We start from the raw sequence: 22305 nt of genomic DNA on the forward strand, positions 1-22305 counted from the left end.
CCCTGATCTTAGCGGACTCTGACGTTCTGTCCTGGCGATGCATTGGGAAAAAAACAGCTAGATTTGTGTTATCCATGTCCCTGTTCAGTCATGACTCGGAGAAGCAGAGTATATTACAGTTCTTAATGTCCCATTGATAGGATAGTCTCGAACGGAGCTCGTCCAGTTTATTTTCCAGCAATTGTGCATTCACCAATATAACAGATGGTAGAGGCGATTCATTATTCATGTCCATAAGCTCTTTAAGGTCATAGGAAACGATGGTGAAAGCATTATGGAGAGATCCAATTATGACGACATCGTCGCCGATGATAAATGTTGTCTGTTCTCTAGGTTCTACCGTAGTGATGGAGAGAGCCCGGCCGAAGCAAGCGCAGAGCCCATATTCACAGTTAACAGCAGTGGTGGAACCAGCAGAACCCGCAGTACAGATCGACCAGGGTGAGGAATCTAGGACCCAAAAGTAGTTGTTGACACCTTTCTCTTACCCCTCTCCCTGGCCTGCTCGCTGTGTGCACTGAACTGTGGCAAAATTCGTAAACTTATCCCAAATCCCCAGGTTTTCCAGAAATCCTCAAATGTTAAAGCCGGGGAATTTGGGGGAAGGTTCCAGAATTTACAACCCATAACTGTTATGAGTGTCCAGCCAATCATGTCTTACCAATCTTCTCTGTGGTGTTTGTCTTCTCTAAGGGTCCCCAGTCGTTCCAGCTGGAGACTTGACAGAGACATGGGTCTCATGAACGCCATTGGCCTCCAGCCCCGACACCCCGCCCCCTCTGTGACCTCACAGGGCACTCAGACGCCCATCGTCCAGCTGCAGAACGCCGAGACGCAGACAGAGAGGGACCTCCCCAGGCCCAGCACCTCCCACGCTGCTGCTTATGGTAGGAGACATAAAAATAATCATTAGAGCCCGACCGATAAATCTGTTGACTGATATTGTAGGCCGATATTAGCCTTTCCCAGAAATACACTCCTGCTCAAAAATGTGGGGTCACTTAGAGATGTTCTTGTTTGTAAAAGAAAAGCTCATTCTTTTGTCCATTAAAATAACATCAATTAATCAGAAATAGAGTGTAGACTGGAAAGTGTAGCCTTTTCCAGCTACAATAGTAATTTACAACATTAACAATTTCTACACTGTACTCCCGATCAATTTGATGTTATTTTAATGGACATTTCTTTCAAAAACAAGGACATTTCTAAGTGACCCCAAACTTTTGAACGGCAGTGTATATGTATGTCTTCTTTCCACAGATAAAGCGTCAATATTATATACCTAGAATGAACAAATACAGTGCATTCGGAAAGTATTCAGACCCATTGCCTTTTTCCTAATTTTGTTACGTTACAGCCTTAATCCAAAATGTAGTTCCTCATCAATCTACACACAATACTACATAATGACATTGAAAACAGGTTTTTAGATATCTTTGCAAATGTATTAAAAATACATATGCCTTGTTTACATAAGTATTCAGCCCCTTTTGCTATGAGACTTGAAATTGAGCTCAGGCATATCCTGTTTCCATTGATCATCCTTGATGTTTCTACAACTTGATTGGAGTCCACCTGTGGTAAATTCAATTGATTTGACATTATTTGGAAAGGCACACACACCTGTCTATATAAGGTCCCACAGTTGACAGTGCATGTCAGAGCAAAAACCAAGCCATGAGGTCAAAGGAATTGTCTGTAGAGCTCCAAGGCAGGATTGTGTTAAGGCACAGATCTGGGGGAAGGGTACCAAAATGTGTCTGCAGCATTGAAGGTCCCCAAGAACACAGTGGCCTCCATCATTCTTAAATGGAAGAAGTTTTGAACCACCGAGACTCTTCCTAGAGCTGGCTGCCCAGCCAAACTGAGCAATCGGGGGGAGAAGGGCCTTGGTCAAGCTGGTGACAAAAAAAACAGATGGTCACTCTGACAGAGCTCCAGAGTTGTGGAGATGGTAGAACCTTCCAGAAGGACAACCATCTCTGCAGCACTCCACCAATCCGGCCTTTATGGTAGAGTGGCCAGATAGAAGCAACTCCTCAGTAGAAGGCACATGACAGCCCGCTTAGTTTGCCAAAAGGCACCTGAAGATTATCAGAACATCAGACATGAGTCTCTGGTCTGATGAATCCATGATTGAACTCTTTGGCCAAATGCCAAGTGTCATGTCTGGAGGAAAACTGCCATCTTCCCTACAGTGAAGCATGGTAGTGGCAGCATCATCCTGTGAGGATGTTTTTCAGTGGCAGAGACTGGGAGACTAGTCAGGATCGAGGGAAAGATGTACAGAGAGATCCTTGATGAAAACCTGCTCCCGAACACTCAGGACCTCAGACTGGGGGCGAAGGTTCACCTTCCAACAGGACAGCGACCTTAAGCACACAGCCAAGACAACGCAGGAGTGGCTTCAGAGCAAATCTCTGTCTCTGGTGAGACCTGAAAATAGCTGTTCCGCAACACGCCCCATCCAACCTGACAGGACTTGAGGATCTGCAGAAAAGAATGGGAGAAAATCCCCAAATACAGGTGTGCCAAGCTTGTCACGTCATACCCATGAAGACTCGAGGCTGTAAATTGCTGTCAAAGGTGCTTCAACAAAGTACTGAGTAAAGGGTCTGAATACTTACAGTACCAGTCAAAAGTTTGGATACACTTACTCATTCAAGGGTTTTTCTTTATTTTTACTATTTTCTACATTGTAGAATAATAGTGAAGACATCAATAATATGAAATAACCCATGTGGAATCCTGTAGTAACCAAAGAAGTGTTAAATAAATTGAGATTCTTCAAATAGCTACCCTTTGCTTTGATGACAGCTTTTGCATACTGTTGGTATTCTCTCAACCAGCTTCACGAGGTAGTCACCTGGAATGCAGTTCAGTTAACAGGTGTGCCTTGTTAATTTCTGGAATTTCTTTCCTCAATGCATTTGAACCAATCCGTTGTGACAAGGCAGGGGCAGTATACAGAAGATGGCCCTATTTGATAAAAGACCAAGTCCATATTATGGCAAGAACAGCTCAAATAAGCAAAGGAAAATGACAATCCATCATTACTTTAAGACATGAAAGTCTGTCAATCCAAAACAATTCAAGAACTTTGAAAGCACAGTCACAAAAACCATTGAACCCTATAATGAAACTGTCTCTCATTAGGACCGCCACAGGAAAGGAAGACCCAGAGTTATCTCTGCTGCAGCGGATAAGTTCATTAGAGTTACCAGCCTCAGAAATTGCAGCCCAAACAAATGCTTCACAGAGTTCAAGTAACAGACACATCTCAACATCAACTGTTCAGAGGAGACTTTGTGAATGAGGCCTTCATGGTTGAATTTCTGCAAAGAAACCACTACTAAAGGAGACCAATAACAAGAGACTTGCTTGGGCCAAGAAACACGAGCAATGGACATTAGACCGGTGGGAATCTATCCTTTTTGTCTGAGTTTAAATGTGAGATTTTTCCTTCCAAACACTGTGTCTTTGTGAGACTCAGAGTAGGAGTCAAGCATGTGCGGGAACTCTAAGACAGTTGGAAAATCATTCCTCATGAAGGTGGTTGAGAGAATGCCAAGAGTGTGCGACGCTTTCACCAAGGCAAAGGGTGGCTATTTGAAGAATCTCAAATGTAAAATGTATGTTCATTTGTTTAACACATTTTTGGTTACTACATGATTCGATATGTTATTTCATAGTTCTGAAAGTCTTCACTATTCTACAATGTAGAAAATAGTAAAAAATTAAGAAACCCTAGAATAAGTAGGTTTGTCAACTTTTGACTGGTACTGTATATAAATGTGACATTTAATTTTTTTTATACTGTTTTTGCTTTGTCGTTATGGGGGTGGATAATTAAATACTTTCCCGAATGGACTGTAATTTGATCTCTGATCATTCTAGGCATGTAGTTACCAGTTTACAATTGGCTCATTCATCCCCCCTCTCCCCTGTAACTATTCCCCAAGTCTTTGCTGTAAATGAGAATGTGTTCTCAGTCAACTTACCTGGTAAAATAAGGGTTCAACAAAATAAATCTGCCCGTTTGCAGTAATTAAAAAAAAAAAAATTAAATCGTTGCCTGAATATCATTCAACCTTATGTCGCAACGTGAGCGAGAGTATGCCTGGTGGTTTGACGGTGAGTAGCTTGCCACAGGCAGTGCATTTGAATAAGTAAATAATCAGAAGTACGCTTCTCCAAGCAAGCAGCCATGTCCTCATCACATTCTCACATAGTTATTAACGTTAGATGACGAGCAAGCCAGCAGCAGGGTAGTGAGCTTAGTTATCTAGCCAGCAAGGCAGTTAGCTTAGCTAGCTAGCATTATGTTCTACTTGTGTGTTAACACTGGACAGCTGCCAAAGTGAACACTCGTCCTTGATACAAAAATATATATGTTACTGTCTGGGCCTATTATGTTAGCTAGTGGGGTTATTTTGTTTATTTTCTGAAATATGCAATCTGCAAAAAGCAAAACAGTCGATCATCCATGATGAGATGAGTAGCTAGCTAGCTAAATTAGAACTCTGACTTTCTCCGTAGTCTGTATCGGACCCAAAAATATATCGGTCAGGCTCTAATAATAATAATTTGGTGGGTGCCTATATTTGTTCTGTTTCAAGTGTGTATTATACACATGTATGGAATGTTTGTTTTGCATTTCCCATCTCCCTCAGATACACCCAACAGGAACCCTGGAGCAATAAGGGTGCCTTGCTCCAGGGCACATCGGCAGATTTTTCACCTTGTCGGCTTAGGGATTCGAACTAGCAACCTTTCGGTTACTGGCTCAATGTTCTAACCGCTAGGCCACCTGCCGCCGACTTCTCATTGGCTCCCTGTGTGACAAAGAAACACTGAGATCCAATCAGATCGTTCTCAAAGACCCATTTACATTCAATTAAGAGTCAGCTGTAAAGTATTATTTTGTATTTAACACAGATATTAACCTTCAACCAATGTATGTCTCATCTAACTTACTGTGCAGTTTAGTGTTGCAGTTTTTTTGAGGAAATGTAAATGTATCAATGTTTTCTCTCTCACTATCTCAGAAGTCCGTCAAGAGCTCCCGTCCACGAGCCGCGAGGCCAAAGGGAGCCTCGAGCAGCCACAAACCAGCCAGATCGAGGACAGTACCCTGGGGGACGCCTCAACAGAAGCCGGCACCTCTACCGCTAATACCGGTAATCCTCCCAGTCCCACCTACTAACCTCACTTTTTATAATGCCATAAAGCAGGGTTGGGGTCAATTCCAGCCAATTCAGAAAGTAAACCCAATTCGAAATGTTACTCATTGAAAAGCATAAGGAATTGTAATTGCAGTGTATTTCCTGAATTGAAATGGAATTGACTCCAACCCTGTCATAATGCCTCTTATTGTACCTTCTATATGGTTTTACAGCATGTTTTCCCCTACAATGATCTCCAGGCGGGGTGCAAAGGCCCTCTAGTTTTTATATGGCTGTAATGATGGCACATGGTCAGGAAGGGCTGTTTCAACTGTCTGTTTTGCAGAGGAGAGAATCCGTGAAAGACACAGGCGTTAGGTTCTAATTCCCAGAGTAAAAACTCAACCTTTTCACACAAGCACTGATATTTAACCCTTCCTCCAAGGCTGAGTCTCCTTTTACACATCTGAACAAACATTTTGTCTTTACTGCTAGGCAGGACACTAAGTGAAACGGGCCATAAAGTTTGATTTCTCCCTTATAACCTGACCTGATCTCTTATCAATGCCTGCCACGTGTGATCACTTTCCCTACACTCAGTACATTTCAAGCTTAATTGCACACACTATATACCCTCCTCCTACAGATAACCATTAACTTCTGGTGTAGACCCTCTAAACCCAAGCACCCAATATTTCAATAGGATACCTGATAATTAACCCTATCCCGAGTTTAGGAGTTAGTACCCAGAATCCATCACAGGTAACTGCCAAAATAAATGACACGCCAATATAGTGTCTTTATAGGGCGTTGGGCAGTCACGAGCCCCCAGAACAGCTTCAGTGCACCTTAGCATAGAGTTTGCAAGTGTCTGGAACTCTATTGGGGGGGATGCAGCACTGTTCTTCCACTAATATCATAATTTGGTGTTTTGTTGATGGTGGTGGAAAACACTCTCAGGTGCTGCTCCAGAATCTCCCATTAGTGTTCAATAGGGTTGAGATCTAGTGACTGAGACACACACCCTTTTAAACCCCCTATGCTTCTTCGAGACCCCTCTTTCACTGAGATCTGTTCTAGCCAAGGTAGCCAAAATAATGTGCAACTGGGATTTTATACATGACCCTAAGCATGATGGGGTGTTAATTTGATGTAAATGGGGAATAACGGCAAATTTTGAATGGGTCAAAGTTCCTAAACCCCCCCCCCCCTCACTCACTGAGTGCTAGTCAGAACTTTGTGGAATAGTGCAACTCTGAAAATAATAGACTAATTCGGGGAGCCCAATCGATTGTGAGATATGGCATATACCTTTTTTTTACGTGATACATTTGGGTCGTGGGTTCGCAATTTGGATATTTTCTGAGCTCTCTGCCAAGCAAGGAGGAAACATCAGACCATGGTGTTACTGCTCGTGCAACAAATACAATAGTATCAGATGGCGTACTGAACACAGCGATGCAAGTCGCCTTAAGATAAGTACGTAATATTCAATATCAGTAAGTTGGACTTAAATATTAGCAAATATTAGCACTTCATATACTCACATTTAATCTGGATAATAACACAAAACTAATCAGAAGGCTAGAGAAATGTATCGACAAAAATTACGAAAACAAGCAACACACAATCAAACATGGCGTGGAGACTCAATCTCCAAAAAAACACAAACCATTTAAGCTTTTCACCACTGGTTCTGGTAAGTGTGTAAAGCGATCTGTTAAAGTTGATAGATGACAAACTGGGCATACTTGAATTAGTCAGTAAGGATATAAAGGAGTTGAAGGAGAGCCTTGAAATGAGTGACAAAAGAGCTGCGATAATGGAGAAAGAACCTACGATGAATAAAAAGGGATATGCCAGGTGTTCTCTCTGCCTCAAAGAGACCAATTATGCCAACAAAGGGTATCATGCTCTGCTGGCACATTGTAGAACAGATGTCCACAGGCAGAAAGTGTACAATGTAATAATCAAATCAAATCCGTCTCCGGAGTCTGACCAGAAGACCGCCTCGTTTCCCTCTTTTACGGAGTCGTTTTTTTGGGGGGTCGCCGGCTGGGATCCATTCCGTTGTCCTGGTTGAAAGGCAGAACACAGGATCAGCGTCGCGAAAATCATATTCTTGGTCGTACTGATGGTGAGTTGACGCTGATCTTATATTCAGTAGTTCTTCTCGACTGTATGTATTGAAACCTAAGATGACCTGGGGTACTAATGTAAGAAATAACACGTAAAAAAACAAAAAACTGCATAGTTTCCTAGGAACGCGAAGCGAGGCGGCCATCTCTGTCGGCGCCGGAATCACAGTCAGTGTCAATGTGCAGTGTAGCCCAAATATACTGCTTTTGTTGTGTTGAACTTGACATTAACACTTGTGCGAGTGAGGGGAGATGATTCAATATTTTTACACAGTGAATGTTATTTTTGCACACATGTAGCCTTGTGCACTTGATCGATGTCTACTATATTGGCCACGATAATAAAGCAAAAATAGAATGCCTGTTTGTTTCATTCTATTTCTACTCTGATGTTTTTTTCCCAAGTGCAATATTTAGATGCGTGTGTGGTCACAAGCGTTTTTATTATAAATGTTGTCATGGCTACCTGCAATATTAGTGTATTGTTTTTTTTTCTCAAGGCTTGTGTCATTTGCAGTAAAGTCTAGGCAACAAATAACATTGGATTGCTTTCTTTACATTCTTTAAAGAAATGTAAAGTTTCAGTGCATGTTTCAGTGCAAAAAAGTCACCTTTTTGGGCCCTCGCCAGTTTGCATCCCTGTAAAATAATAATTGCTTGACAAAAATGTAATGCAATGGCAATCCTGGTTAGAGGTAACAATCATTTGCACGAACTGCCGATATTATTACGCATATTAATTGTTAATGACGTAAATTAAGATATTTGACTATATTTTTAATAGCTATTCATAAAGCAAATTGAGGTGAGAAAATTTGAAATACTTTTAGCGGTTGATCTGCTTCTGTTCTGTGCTCTTTTCGAAGGATGGGTCCTGGCCTCTCACGGGGCCTAGGGATCTGGGTGAACGGGTTGGTCTGCCGGTCATTGGGATGACAACCCAACTTGGGATGGGGAGGGGCTTTAGCGGATGGAATACTGGAGAACAATTGGAGGGTTACTTAGTAGCAATGCAAATATCATGGTACAGCTATATGGACACTCAATCACTATGGTACTTTTTAATGGTAAATTTACTAACATATATTGTGATAGATTTGGAACTCGCATCTCATTATGGTGAAATAAGTATAGCCAGTTGTAATGGTTTGGGCCTCCTGAGTGGCACAGTGGTCTAACGCACTAGCTGTGCCGTTAGAGATCCTGGTTCAAATCCAGGCTCTGTCGCAGCCGGCCGCGACCGGGAAACCCATGGGGCGGCGCACAATTGGCCCAGCATTGTAAGGGGAGGGCTTGGCCAGCCGGGATGTCCTTGTCCCATCGTGCTCTAGCGACTCCTGTGGTGGGCCAGGTGCATGCACGCTGACACGGTCGCCAGGTGTACGGTGTTTCCTCAGACACATTGGTGCGGCTGGCTTCCGGGTTGAGCGGGCATTGTGTCAAGAAGCAGTGCGGCTTGGCTGGGTCGTGTTTCGGAGACGCGCGGCTATCGATCTTCGCCTCTCCCGAGTCCGTACGGGAGTTGCAGCGACGGGACAAGGCTGTAACAACCAATTGGATACCACGGAATTGGGGAGAAAAATGGGTAAAACCGTTTTTTAAATAATAATAAATAAATAATTGTAACGGCTTAACAGAAAAGACTAACAATATTTCCCTGGCTCAAAGAGAAGGAAAATAATATCTATTGTTTACAGGAAACTAATTCAACAATTTTAGATGAAGTTGTGTGGACTGGGGGGTAAAATATACTTCCCCCATGGGCAAAGAAACTCAATTAATTAAGTCATTTTGATTCGAATGTGCAAATTGTCCAAACCGATCCTTATGGTAGTGCTTTGCAAAAGTATTCATCCCGCTTTGCTGTTTTTCCCCCAATTTTTATTTGGATTTCATGTAATGGACATACACAAAATAGTCCAAATTGGTGAGGTGAAATTTAAAAAATTACTTCAAAGAATTATAAAAACGGAAAAGTGGTGCGTGCATATGTATGTACCCCCTTTGCTACGAAGCCCCTAAATAAGATCTGGTGCAACCAATTACCTTCGGAAGTCACATAATTAGTTAGATTGCACACAGGTGGACTTTATTTAAGTGTCACATGATCTGTTACATGATCTCAGTGTACATATACACCTGTTCTGAAAGGTCCCAGAGTCTACAACACCACTAAGCACGGGGCACCATGAAGACCAAGGAGCTCTCCAAACAGGTCAGGAACAAAATGGAAAGAATATGGCACCACAACAAACCTGCCAAGAGAGGGCCGCCCACCAAAACTCAGGGACCAGGCAAGGAGGGCATTAATCAGAGAGACAACAAAGAGACCAAAGATGACCCTGAAGGAGCGGCAAAGCTCCACAGCGGAGATTGGAGTATCTGTCCATAGGACCACTTTAAGCTGTACACTCCAAAGAGCTGGGCTTTACAGAAGAGTGGCCAGAAAAAAATGAGCAAATACGTTTGGTGTTCGCCAAAAGGCATGTGGGAGAATTCCCAAACATATGGAAAAAGGTACTCTGGTCAGATGAGACTAAAATTGAGCTTTTTGGCTATCAAGGAAAACACTATATGGCACAAACACAACTCTTCTCATTAACCCGAAAACACAGTGAAGCGTGGTGGCAGCATCATGGGGATGTTTTTCCCATCGGCAGGGACTGGGAAACTGGTCAGAATTGAAGGAATGATGGATGGCTCTAAATACAGTGATATTCTTGAGGGGAAACCTGTTTCAGTCTTCCAGAGATTTGAGACTGGGATGGGGGTTCACCTTCCAGCAGGACAATGACCCTAAGCATACTGCTAAAGCAACTCTCAAGTGGTTTAAGGGGAAAGAAACATTTAACTGTCTTGGAATGGCCTAGTCAAAGCCCAGACCTCAATCCAATTGAGAATCTGTGGTATGACTTAAATATTTCTGTACACCAGCAGAACCCATCTAACTTGAAGGAGATGGAGCAGTTTTGCCTTGAAGAATGGGCAAAAATCCCCGTGGCTAGATGTGCCAAGCTTATAGAGACATATCCCAAGCGTATTGACTTTGGGAGGGTGAATAGTTATGCATGCTCAAGTTTTCCGTTTTTTTGGTCTTATTTCTTGTTTGTTTCACAATAAAAAATATTTTGCATCTTCAAAGTGGTAGACATGTGTAAATCAAATTATTCAACCCCCCCCCCTCTATTTTAATTCCAGGTTGTAAGACAACAAAATAGGAAAAATGCCAAGGGGGGTGAATACTTTTGCAATCCTCTGTAAGATGGATGATTTAAATATGTTATTGGACCATAAACAGAGATGGCCCATTAACCTTTATGGACCAAATATTGATGATCCACACGCTTCTTTGAAAAAATATATAATAAAAGATCAACCCTGCAAGAAATACAAGACTTTTATTATAATACTGTTTTAAATACCTCAATGGACCGTAAAGGAAATCGCACTACAAACTATCACCCTGAGGCACTTAAGGATATCATGAATGTCATGGATATATTGGAACTAGTGGATATATGGAGGCTTAAATATCCTGACCTAGTGAGATATACATGGCGGAGGCTCAATACAGCTAGTCGTCTAGACTACTTTCTTATGTCATTCTCGTTGGCACCAAAAGTTAGTGTTGATAGGGGATAGAATGCGGTCGGACCATCCGATAATTGGCATATACATGACTACATTTCCACGTGGGCGAGGATATTGGAAATGTAATTAAAGCTTATTGGATGATAACTTCTTTTTAACTAGGACAGAGGTATTTCTAAATTTAAAAAAATCGAACATAGGTACAGCAAATCCGCTTATTGTATGGGACACTTTAAAATGTGTTTTTAGAGGCCATGCAATTCAGTACTCGTCCCTAAAACTAAAGCAATTTAGGCCAAAGGAGCCTATAAAGGAGTCTATATTAACAATGGAAATAGAAGGTCGAACAAAACGGATAGTAATAAAAAGGCTCAGAATAGGTTAGAGGAAAAAGAAATGGTGGAACTTATTCAACAAAGTGTAATATATTATAATAATAATAAAGCAAACCTGATAGAATATGGGGAAAGGTGCACCAAATTATTGTTTGATCTTTAACATAGAAATGCTGCCAAAAATAATTTACTGAAACTTGTTACAAATGATGGAGCCACCCACGGTTCACCAAATGTATATTTTGAAAGAGGAAGCAAAGTACTTTAAGCATATGTTTTTGTTTCTCCTCCATCTCCTCTAACCGAAGCTAATTGTATGGATTTGTTTTCATATTAATAATGTAAAGTTAACAGCCATACAGAAAGACCAAGGCCAAATTACAGAGGAGGAACTTCTAGATGCAATTAAAGCCTTTAAGTCCGGGAAAACTCCAGGGCTGAATGGCATACCAGTTGAGGTATACCAAACCTTTTTTGATATACTCAGAGGACTGTTATTAGCATGTTTTAACCACTTATGTAAATGGTAGATTATCATACACTCAACAAGGTCTGATTTCATTATTACTGAAACAGGATACAAGTGGGATATATAAAGATCCTGTCCATTTAAAAAAAAATTGGAGGCTCCTTACCCTTCAGTGTTGTGATGCAAAATGTATAGCGCATAGAATTAAAAAGGTAATGTCGGACATTATTCATTCTAATCAGACAGGTTTTTTACATGGACAATACATGGGTGATAATATGGCAAGTACTGGAAACAATAGAACACTATGCAAAATCTGGGAAACCAGACCTGCTATTCATAGTTGACTCCAAGGCTTTTGATGAAGTACGACTGCAGATAGATAGAAAGACTCATACTGGAATTTCCAAGCTGTTTAAAGGCACAGTCAACTTAGTGTATGTAAACATTTCAATTTTGGAGAATATCTTCTAAAAGATTTTAGAATATCTTCTAAAATGGGTTAAGATCATGTACAGTAACCCTAGGTATAATTACTGGCTACTTCTCAAAGTATTAAACTGTTTTGAGTAAAACAAGGTTGTCTACTATTGGCATATCTATTTATTATGGCCATCGAAATGTTATCAGATCCAACAATATCAAGGGAATAGAAAGACTGGGCTTAAAAACAAAGGTGTCATTGTACGCTGATTCATTTTTTGGATCCCTCCACAGCCTCATAGAGGATCAAAATAATTTTTCTAAACTCTCTGGATTACAACCAAATTATGAGAAGTGTACTTACTATATTATGTATTGGATCACAAAAAAATACAACTTTTACATTACTGTGTAGTTTACCAATAACATTTTCTGATTGGGATGTGGACATACTCGGTATACATATCCCGAAAGAGAGAGATGATGTCACTCCAATACATTTCAATAGAAATACATGAGATCTTACTACCATGGAAAGGGAAATACTTGATTAACTCTTTAGTCATATCCCAGTTTACCTATTTGCTTATGGTTTTGCCTATACCTAGCAAACCGTTTCAATTTAGAAAAAAATATTATATTTGATTTGGAACGGCCACAAAAATTCAACAGGCCTATTTATATAATGAATATGAATTCGGAGGGCAGAAATGATTAACTGTAAAAGCATTAGATCTCTCACTAAATGCTTCAGTCATACAAAATGTATACTTAAATATGAACTGGTTCTCTAGCAAATTAGTAAGAATGTCTAACCCTATGTTCAAGAAAGGCCATTTGCCCTTTATTCAGATTACAACCTCTCACTTTAAGTTATTTGAAAAGGAAATCATCTCCCAAATATCCCAAATAACCCAGCCTAAAACCCCAAACAGCAAGCAATGCGGGTGTAGAAGCACGGTGGCTAGGAAAAACTCCCTAGAAAGGCCAAAACCTAGGAAGAAACCTAGAGAGAAACCAGGCTATGTGGGGTGGCCAGTCCTCTTCTGGCTGTGCCGGGTGGAGATTATAACAGAACATGGCCAAGATGTTCATAAATTATCAGCATGGTCAAATAATAATATTCACAGGCAGAACAGTTGAAACTGGAGCAGCAGCACGGCCAGGTGGACTGGGGACAGCAAGGAGTCATCATGTCAGGTAGTCCTGAGGCATGGTCCTAGGGCTCAGGTCCTCCCGAGAGAGAGAAAGAAAGAGAGAATTAGAGAGAGCATACTTAAATTCACACAGGACACCGGATAGGACAGGAGAAGTACTCCAGATATAACAAACTGACCCTAGCCCCCCGACACAAACTACTGCAGCATAAATACTGGAGGCTGAGACAGGAGGGGTCAGGAGACACTGTGGCCCCATCCGATGACACCCCCGGACAGGGCCAAACAGGAAGGATATAACCCCACCCACTTTGCCAAAGCACAGCCCCCACACCACTAGAGGGATATCTTCAACCACCAACTTACATCCTGAGACTAGGCCGAGTATAGCCCACAAAGATCTCCGCCACGGCACAACCCAAGGGGGGGGGCGCCCACCCAGACAGGAAGATCACATCAGTGACACACCCCTCCTAGGGACGGTATGAGAGAGCCCCATTAAGCCAGTGACTCAGCCCCTGTAATAGGGTTAGAGGCAGAGAATCCCAGTGGAAAGAGGGGAACCGGCTAGGCAGAGACAGCAAGGGCGGTTCATTGCTCCAGAGCCTTTCCGTTGACCTTCATACTCCTGGGCCAGACTACACTCAATCATATGACCCACTGAAGAGATGAGTCTTCAGTAAAGACTTAAAGGTTGAGACCGAGTTTGCGTCTCTCACATGGGTAGGCAGACCATTCCATAAAAATTGAGCTCTATAGGAGAAAGCCCTGCCTCCAGCTGTTTGCTTAGAAATTCTAGGGACAATTAGGAGGCCTGTGTCTTGTGACCGTAGCGTACGTGTAGGTATGTACAGCAGGATTTAATCAGAGAGATAGGTAGGAGCAAGCCCATGTAATGCTTTGTAGGTTAGCAGTAAAACCTTGAAATCAGCCCTTGCCTTGACAGAAAGCCAGTGTAGGGAGGCTAGCACTGGAGTAATATGATCAAATTTTTAGGTTCTAGTCAGACGTATTTAGCACTAACTGAAGTTTATTTAGTGCTTTATCCGGGTAGCCGGAAAGTAGAGCATTGCAGTAGTCTAACCTAGAAGTGACAAAAGCATGGATTAATTTTTCTGCATCATTTTTGGACAGAAAGTTTCTGATTTTTGCAATGTTATGTAGATGGGGAAAAGCTGTCCTTGAAACAGTCTTGATATGTTCTTCAAAAGAGAGATCAGGGTCCAGAGTAACACAGAGGTCCTTCACAGTTTTATTTGAGATGACTGTACAACCATTAAGATTAATTGTCAGATTCAACAGAAGATCTCTTTGTTTCTTGGGACCTAGAACAAGCATCTCTGTTTTGTCCGAGTTTAAAAGTAGAAAGTTTGCAGCCATCCACTTCCTTATGTCTGAAACAAATGCTTCTAGCGAGGTCAATTTTGGGGCTTCACCATGTTTAATTGAAATGTACAGCTGTGTGTCATCCACATAGCAGTGAAAGTTAACATGGTCTGATGCCAATAAAAGGTCATTTACCACCTTCACAAGTGCAGTCTGTGCTATGATGGGGTCTAAAACCAGACTGATACATTGTTTGTCTTCAGGAAGGCAGTGAGTTGCTGCGCAACAGCCTTTTAATATTTTCTGGGTCAAGGTTTGGCTTTTTCAGGCGAGTCTTTATTACTGCCACTTTTAGTGAGTTTGGTACACATCCGGTGGATAGAGAGCTGTTTATTATGTTCAACATGGGGAGGGCCAAGCACAGGAAGCAGCTCTTTCAGTAGTTTAGTTGGAATAGGGTCCAGTATGCAGCTTGAAGGTTTAGAGGCCATGATTGTTTTCATCATTGTGTCAAGAGATATAGTACTAAAACACTTGAGTGTCTCTCTTGATCCTAGGTCCTGGCAGAGTTGTGCATACTCAGGACAACTGAGCTTTGAAGGAATATGCAGATTTAAAGAGGAGTCCGTAATTTGCTTTCTAATAATCATGATCTTTTCCTCAAAGAAGTTCATGATTTTTTTACTGCTGAAGTGAAAGCCATCCTCTCTTGGGGAATGCTGCTTTTTAGTTAGCTTTGCGACAGTATCAAAAAGGAATTTCGGATTGTTCTTATTTTCCTCAATTAAGTTGGAAAAATAGGATGATCGAGCAGCAGTAAGGGCTCTTCGATACTGCACGGTACTGTCTTTCCAAGCTAGTCGGAAGACTTCCATTTTGGTGTGGCACCATTTCCGTTCCAATTTTCTGGAAGCTTGCTTCAGAGCTCGGGTATTTTCTGTACACCAGGGAGCTAGTTTCTTATGAGAAATGTTTTTAGTTTTTAGGGGTGCAACTGCATCTAGGGTATTGCCCAAGGTTAAATTGAGTTCCTCAGTTAGGTGGTTAACTGATTTTTGTCCTTGGGTAGACAGAGGGAGTCTGGAAGGACATCAAGGAATCTATTTATAGCACGACTTTTGATGTTCCTTGGTTGGGGTCTGAGCAGATTATTTGTTGCAATTGCAAACGAAATAAAATGGTGGTCCGATAGTCCAGGATTATGAGGAAAAACATTAAGATACACAACATTTATTCCATGGGACAAAACTAGGTCCAGAGTATGACTGTGACAGTGAGTAGGTCCAGAGACATGTTGGACAAAACCCACTGAGTCGATGATGGCTCAGACATTGTCTTGCTCACTCGAGAGAAGGCGATTTGGCCCTGGCTTTCAAACGAAATCCCCTGCATAATTTTATGAAATTGTCATTAGTCTACCGATTTTGCAAATGTAGGCAAATAATAAATGTAATAATAGCATATTTGATCTACCCCAATAAAAAATTTGGAAAGTGCGCATAAATTGATAGCCTTGGTACAGGTTTCTATTATATGTGCAACAGAAATGTAGGATATGTTCGCTAGCTACTGTAAGAAAGTTACATTCTAATGAAACATTTGTTAAATTAATTAGCCTTTTAGCCCATATGTGTCATCCTATGAAGTGGACTCACTCTTTCCCTCATTTTAGTAGATCTATTTTTCCATAATGATCTGATCACACCAGGTAGAATGATGTCAAATTGCGTTGAAAGTGGGACTCGGGATTTGGTTGGCTCCTTTCCTCCTTGGTTGGCAGAGATCTCAGAAAATATCAAATTGTGAACCGGTGACCCAAATTTATCACATAAAATGTATATGCCATATCTCACAATCGTAGCTCTAGCTCTACCTCGCTCTCCCTGAGTGAGAGAGGTACACACTTTGACAGACAGTCCAACAGTGAGTCAAAGGGGTTTAGGAACTGGGACAAAATTACATTTCGGCAGGCATAATTCAATTTCTCCCCTCTTGGAGTCATTTCCTATGGCCCTCGATGGTTTCCATCGTTTCCTCATAACCGCCCTCTTCCACCAAGCAGCTGAACTGAACACTGGGATTTCAAGGAATAACAGCAGACTGACATATTAACTTCCTCCCCGGGGCTAATTAAGTTTTCATTACATTACATCGTTTTTTTGCTGACGTGCCACACAATCTGCAGCTTGAAAGCATGAATTATCATTGCTCAATCTTCTCTCGTTCCCTCTGTCCCAGGTGAGGCCCCAGAGTACACCCCGGGAGAGGACGCCCTGGCACGGATCCGCCGGCTCATCGCAGAGGGCGGAATGACAGCGGTGGTCCAGCGGGAGCAGAGCACCACCATGGCTTCCATGGGTGGGTTTGGCAACAACATTATTGTCAGCCACCGCATCCACCGCGGCTCCCAGACTGGGGCAGGTGCTGCAGCCAAGCGGCCTAGCAGCAGTGACCCTATTCTGGCCGATCCTGGCCCCTCTACAGCCTCCCCTTCCGCTTGCCCCCTCAACTCCCTGTGTCTCAGCCTGGAGCACCCCCCTGCTCCTTCAGAGCCTCGCCCAGGTCAGGTGTGGGGTCTGCCCTCCCTCTCTCAACCACAACCCCCTGGCCTAGCCTCAGAGGGTGAGGGGGCCAGTCTCTCAATGGACATCGACAACGTGTTTGAAGGAGCCGGCCGAATGGACGATTCTGAGCCAGGCCCCTCTTCCTCCCTGCTCTTCTCCTCCTCTTCTTCCTCTCGCGGCTCTTACCCCTCTGGCACCGGCAGAAATGGCAACAATAATAACAACAACAACAACAACGGCAGTAACAACAGAGATAGTTACCCAGGTGACCCTTACAGCAGGTAGAGTTCTGTGTGACTTGGCCCTTATTGCCCAGGAGAGGGAGAGAATCCCTCAGAGATAGTGGGTGAGTGCTTTGGGTCGACAGACGGTGTATCACGAACCCTAAAGCCGAGTTGTACACTACACGATTTTTGGCCCCCGATTTAGCTGTCGCAGACAAGTTTTTGAGATCGGAGACAAAATCACCATGTTGTTGCCAACTCGAACCGTCCAAGACGTCCCAATATTTTCAAACATGTTTGATTTTATTGGCACAATGTGTAATGCTCTTGTAGTGTGAGATGTAATGACGCGTTTTGAGAACGGTGATCGGCAAAGGGCAATGTGAGCTCGCCAGAGTAGAAGCCAGTGAGATGATGTATCCCATCAACCATAATGTGTAGATTCTCGAACAGGAGCGACGACGACTACTACTAGCTAGCTAGTATGCGTTTGTACTTGCCTTAAAAGCCAAAGTGTCAAATGGTTACCGCTATGAAGTTCACAAGCAAAATGTATTGGCTAGATATTTCAACTCTATGGCAAGCGTGGATGTCTGACTATAAACTTTTGAGGATGCCTTGAGCCACAGCTCGTTCTAGCAGCGTTAACAATCGAATCACATCACCTTGTTTTCGCCAGACAGCGTGGTATCGAGAATCCTCACGACTAAGTGAAGAATCTTGTCTTGTACCACATCGTTTAGTGTGACAAACTACAGGTAAGACGGTTGTTCAATGTGAGCGGCTCAGCGATGTTTGGATGTTGAAAGTCGTGTAGTGTACGCCCGGCATAAAGGAACAGTATGGCCCTGTCTTGCTGGTGCGCTTCTCCTCAAAGCCTTATCTCACAAAGAATGGGTGCTCAGACTCGGCAGGGTATCCAGCCCTGAACACAAGGGACATAAGCTCCCCCTCCCCCACCCTCCCCATGCTGCACCCATCAGTGGCATTGTGATCCCCCTGCATTGGTGTGCACTTACACTGCACTTAAAATGGACCTTAGTTGTATGATCATTCCATGTCAGAAAGGCTTTTACTTGAATTGTGCCAGCACCGGGGTACCGATGCTGAGATCTTTTTTTTCAGTCCTTTCTCTTTGCATAGGTGTGACCGATAGACAAGGTTACTCCATTCAAAGTGCCATGTAAGGGTAATTGTAAACAACAACAAGAAACAGTTAGTTTCTCCAGTGTGTGCAGCGTTCTGGTGCCATGTGATTTGATGTGAAATAGCGTGCGTTTTTATATTTGGAAGCTTTTTTTCTTTCTTTTTTTTTTTTTTGCTGCCAAGTTGTAGGACGTGTATTTGTAATTTGATGATAATGCATAGAGGAAAGAATCCTATTGTTGTATGAATCATGAGATGCGTGTGGCATGACGAAAGCCATGCCTTTCAAGAGAATCTTCAGCTGCCTGTTTTTTTTTTATTTTTTATTATATACTGAACAAAAATATAAATGCAACATATTTTACTGAGTTACAGTTCATATAAGGAAATCAGTCAATTGAAATAAATTAGGCCCAAATCTATGGATTTCACATGACTGTGCAGGGGCGCAGACATGAGTGGGTCTGGGAGGGCATAGGCCCACCCACTTGGCAGCTAGGCCCAGCCAATCAGAATGAGTTTTTCCCCACCAAAGGGCTTTATTACAAAGAGAGACTCCTCAGGACCCCACCCCCTGAGACGATCCCACAGGGGAAAAGCTGAATGTGAAGGTCCTGAGCTGGCGTGGTTGCGAGGACGGTTGGACGTACTGCGAAATTCTCTAAAACGACATTGGCGACAGCTTATGGTAGAGAAATTAACATTATATTCTCTGGCAACAGTTTTGGTTGACATTCCTTTAGTCAGTGTGCCAATTGTACACTCCCTCAACTTGAGACATCTGTGGCATTGTGTTGTGTGACAACTGCACATTTTAGTGGACTTTCATTGTCCCCAGCTCAAGGTGCACCTGTGTAATGATCATGCTGTTTAATCAGCTTCTTGATATGCCACATCTGTCAGGTGGATAGATTATCTTGACAAAGGAGAAATGGTCACCTACATGGATATAAACACATTTGTGTACAACATTTGAGAGCAATATGATATTTGTGCATATGGAACATTTCTGGGATTTAGTTCACCTCATGAAACATGGGACCAACACTTTACATGTTGCGTTTATATTTTTGTTCAGTGTAGATTAACTACGTCAGAGAGGTCCCCTCAAAAGAATTGTTGTCCATATTACCCATCAGGCCCCAAGTGTACAGAGCATCTGATTCAAAGTTAAGAGTCCCCTATTGCTTCAAGTTCAAGCAGGATATGGTGGATGTATACAAAATGGTGGATGTAATGTTAATGTCTAATCGATCATTTCTGACTATTGATACTGTACTATTCTACTGCATGTTTTCAATAATGCTGCATTGTTTCCGACAAAAAAAGGGAACGCCATCAGTACAAAAGTCTAGCAAAATACAGACAAATCAGCATTGAAGGACAAACAAACTCAAAATCCCACATCTGTTTGGGGAAGCATTAGCCAGCCGTCTTGCCTGGCTTGTCATGCTGAAAAGCAGCACCGTCATTCCTCTCCTGTTGCACTAGAGTGACTGTGTTTGGTGTCGAGGTGTGTATGGTGAGCGGTGAGGTTCGGGTCAGGACGTGTTTACTATCTGGTCCCTGGTCACACACTCCACAAACCCCCACCCCTCCGGCCTAAAAGTGTGATGGAGACCATCCCCCGGAACCAGACCAGACCTAGAGCCCCCTGTCGCCTGCACTTGCCGCTGTTGCTCCAGGGACCCCGTGAGAGACGAGTAGTTACCATTTAGGATTCAGTAAAACAAACCTGACTGTTGACTTGAATTACGCACAGTGACCCTCCCCTTCCCACAAAGACTCTGAGGGGGAGAGAGCAGGGGGCTAGCTGGATTGGCTTATCCATAGCTGTCTGTCAATGAGGAGTGTCTTCACTGAGCGTCTTCAGTCAAACCCCAGCACCAACACACCCAGCGCTTCAGAAGCATTGAAGAAGAGCTGTTCTGTGTGTGTCTGTATGTATGTGTGGGCCAGAAGGCTGGTATATGTAGAATCTCTCTTAGTTGCTCTGCCCTAATGGTGTGGTTTGGTACGTCAGGGTCGGGAGCTTTCGATTGTAATCTCAACCTGTCCCCCTGCTGAATCAGTCATTTTTTTTATTTTGAACTTGAATTCTTGATCACCATTCATTTTTAATGGTTTTGTACTGTAATGTCGTCAGAGGTACATCTGTAATGTCGTCAGAGGTACATCTGGCCTATTGTGGCAGGCAGTGTCCTTAGCATATCATTTCACTAAAGCCCCATGACCGCGTCGGGTGCTTAAAGGCGAGAGAAACAATGGCCCATTTAACTTTTATTTTTAAAATGACCCATAATGCTTAGCTATTCACATTTTGTATCGCTTTGTAGGGTTCTTATATTGATAGTTTAAGTTGGTGGGATTTGGATTGATTGGGGGGAGGGGAGAAGGGGTTAATGAAGATTAGCTGAAAATGCCATATTGAGAGTACAGGACCTAATGAAAGGAGCGAATGGAGAGTGCCCTGTTTTTGTTTTTTGCTGTGTGCGGCTCTAAGCAAGCTGTTTGTTGCATGTATGAAAACTGTCTTACTGATTAGAAGAAAGTCAAATTGCCTGGCAGGTGAAAAATAACTGTTGAACTATCTGAATGCTCCTCCTGGCTTTACTTGATTAGAGAAGATTTAAAAAGAAGAAACAAAAGTTGGCTGTTCATGTGTCTGTTTTGTGTGAAAGAGCGCTGTACCGCATCACTTCTCCCATATGTCCCTCACCCTGAATGATACACATGCTGTAGGTCCACAACTACACATTTAACAGTGCAAATCAATGGTATACAAAGGTAAACTGTCTCGCCTAATATTACAAAACAACTATATCAAACTATCAAGTTTGTCCACTTCATTGGCTTTGACTTTTCTGTGGTGTAATTAAAGAGATTTGTTGACAAAACATGTAACAGTTCTGTGAAGAGATGGAAATCATATTATTTCTTGAATTAAAAAACTACAGGTAAGTTCTATAGCTATGACCTGCGGTATTGAATACCTAAAGGAACCAGTGTCATCTATAGGTTTGTTGTGTGCTTTACCCACAGTGAACAAATCCTATTCTTAAAGTGAATCGATCATTCTACATCTCTTATATGGCAAGGAGGTTTGATTTCTGTGGAATTAAAGTGTATCTCACATAGCATTAGTATAAACTCGTTTGATACATGGCACTGCCTTTAGCTGCGAGTGTTTCTTCAAACAAATCAAGTTTTCAAACTGCAGAGATACATGTTTATAAGTGGGGAAATACTGCTGATTTAAGCTTAACAAGTGAAATGGTCTCTCTGTACCACTTGTGTTTGGCAGAGCATTCATTTCAACTAGAAGTGGAGGTCAAAGAATCGTTCCCAGTGGAGCACCACATTGGATCTTGAGGGAGTTTATGCCTTTTTAAAGTGACAGATTGCATTCCTCCCAACTAAAAGGAAGAATGCAGTCTGCAATGGTCCCTCTACTTGTTTGTATTTATACTGAACAAAAATATAAATGCAACCATTTCAAAGATTTTACTGAGTTACAGTTCATTTAAGGAAATTAGTCAATAGAAAAATTCATTAGGCCCATTTCACATGAATAGGAATACAGATATGAGTTTGTTGGTCACCGATACTGTACCTGAAAGGTAGGGGTGTGGATCAGGAAAACCTGTCAGTACCTGGTGTGACCACCATTTGCCTCGAGCAGCGTGACATCTCCTTCGCATACAGTTGATCAGGCTGCTGATTGTGGCCTGTGGAATGTTGTCCCACTCCCATTCAATGGCTGTGTG

The 22305-nt window shown here is 42.4% G+C and overlaps 1 protein-coding gene across 1 annotated transcript in view; it reads left to right on the forward strand.

Annotated features, from left to right (window-relative positions):
* ambra1b (autophagy/beclin-1 regulator 1b) overlaps window positions 1-21435 on the forward strand; it is a 56762-nt gene extending 35327 nt beyond the window's left edge. The window contains 4 exon segments of the mRNA XM_029668655.2: window positions 334-441; window positions 694-887; window positions 5049-5180; window positions 16843-21435. Coding sequence (XP_029524515.2) covers window positions 334-441; window positions 694-887; window positions 5049-5180; window positions 16843-17453 — 1045 coding nt within the window. The 3' untranslated portion in view covers window positions 17454-21435.
* The last annotated feature ends 870 nt before the right edge of the window (window positions 21436-22305 follow it).

The sequence above is a fragment of the Oncorhynchus nerka genome, linkage group LG9a, assembly GCF_034236695.1.
Source record: "Oncorhynchus nerka isolate Pitt River linkage group LG9a, Oner_Uvic_2.0, whole genome shotgun sequence".
NCBI classification, from domain to species: Eukaryota; Metazoa; Chordata; class Actinopteri; order Salmoniformes; family Salmonidae; genus Oncorhynchus; species Oncorhynchus nerka.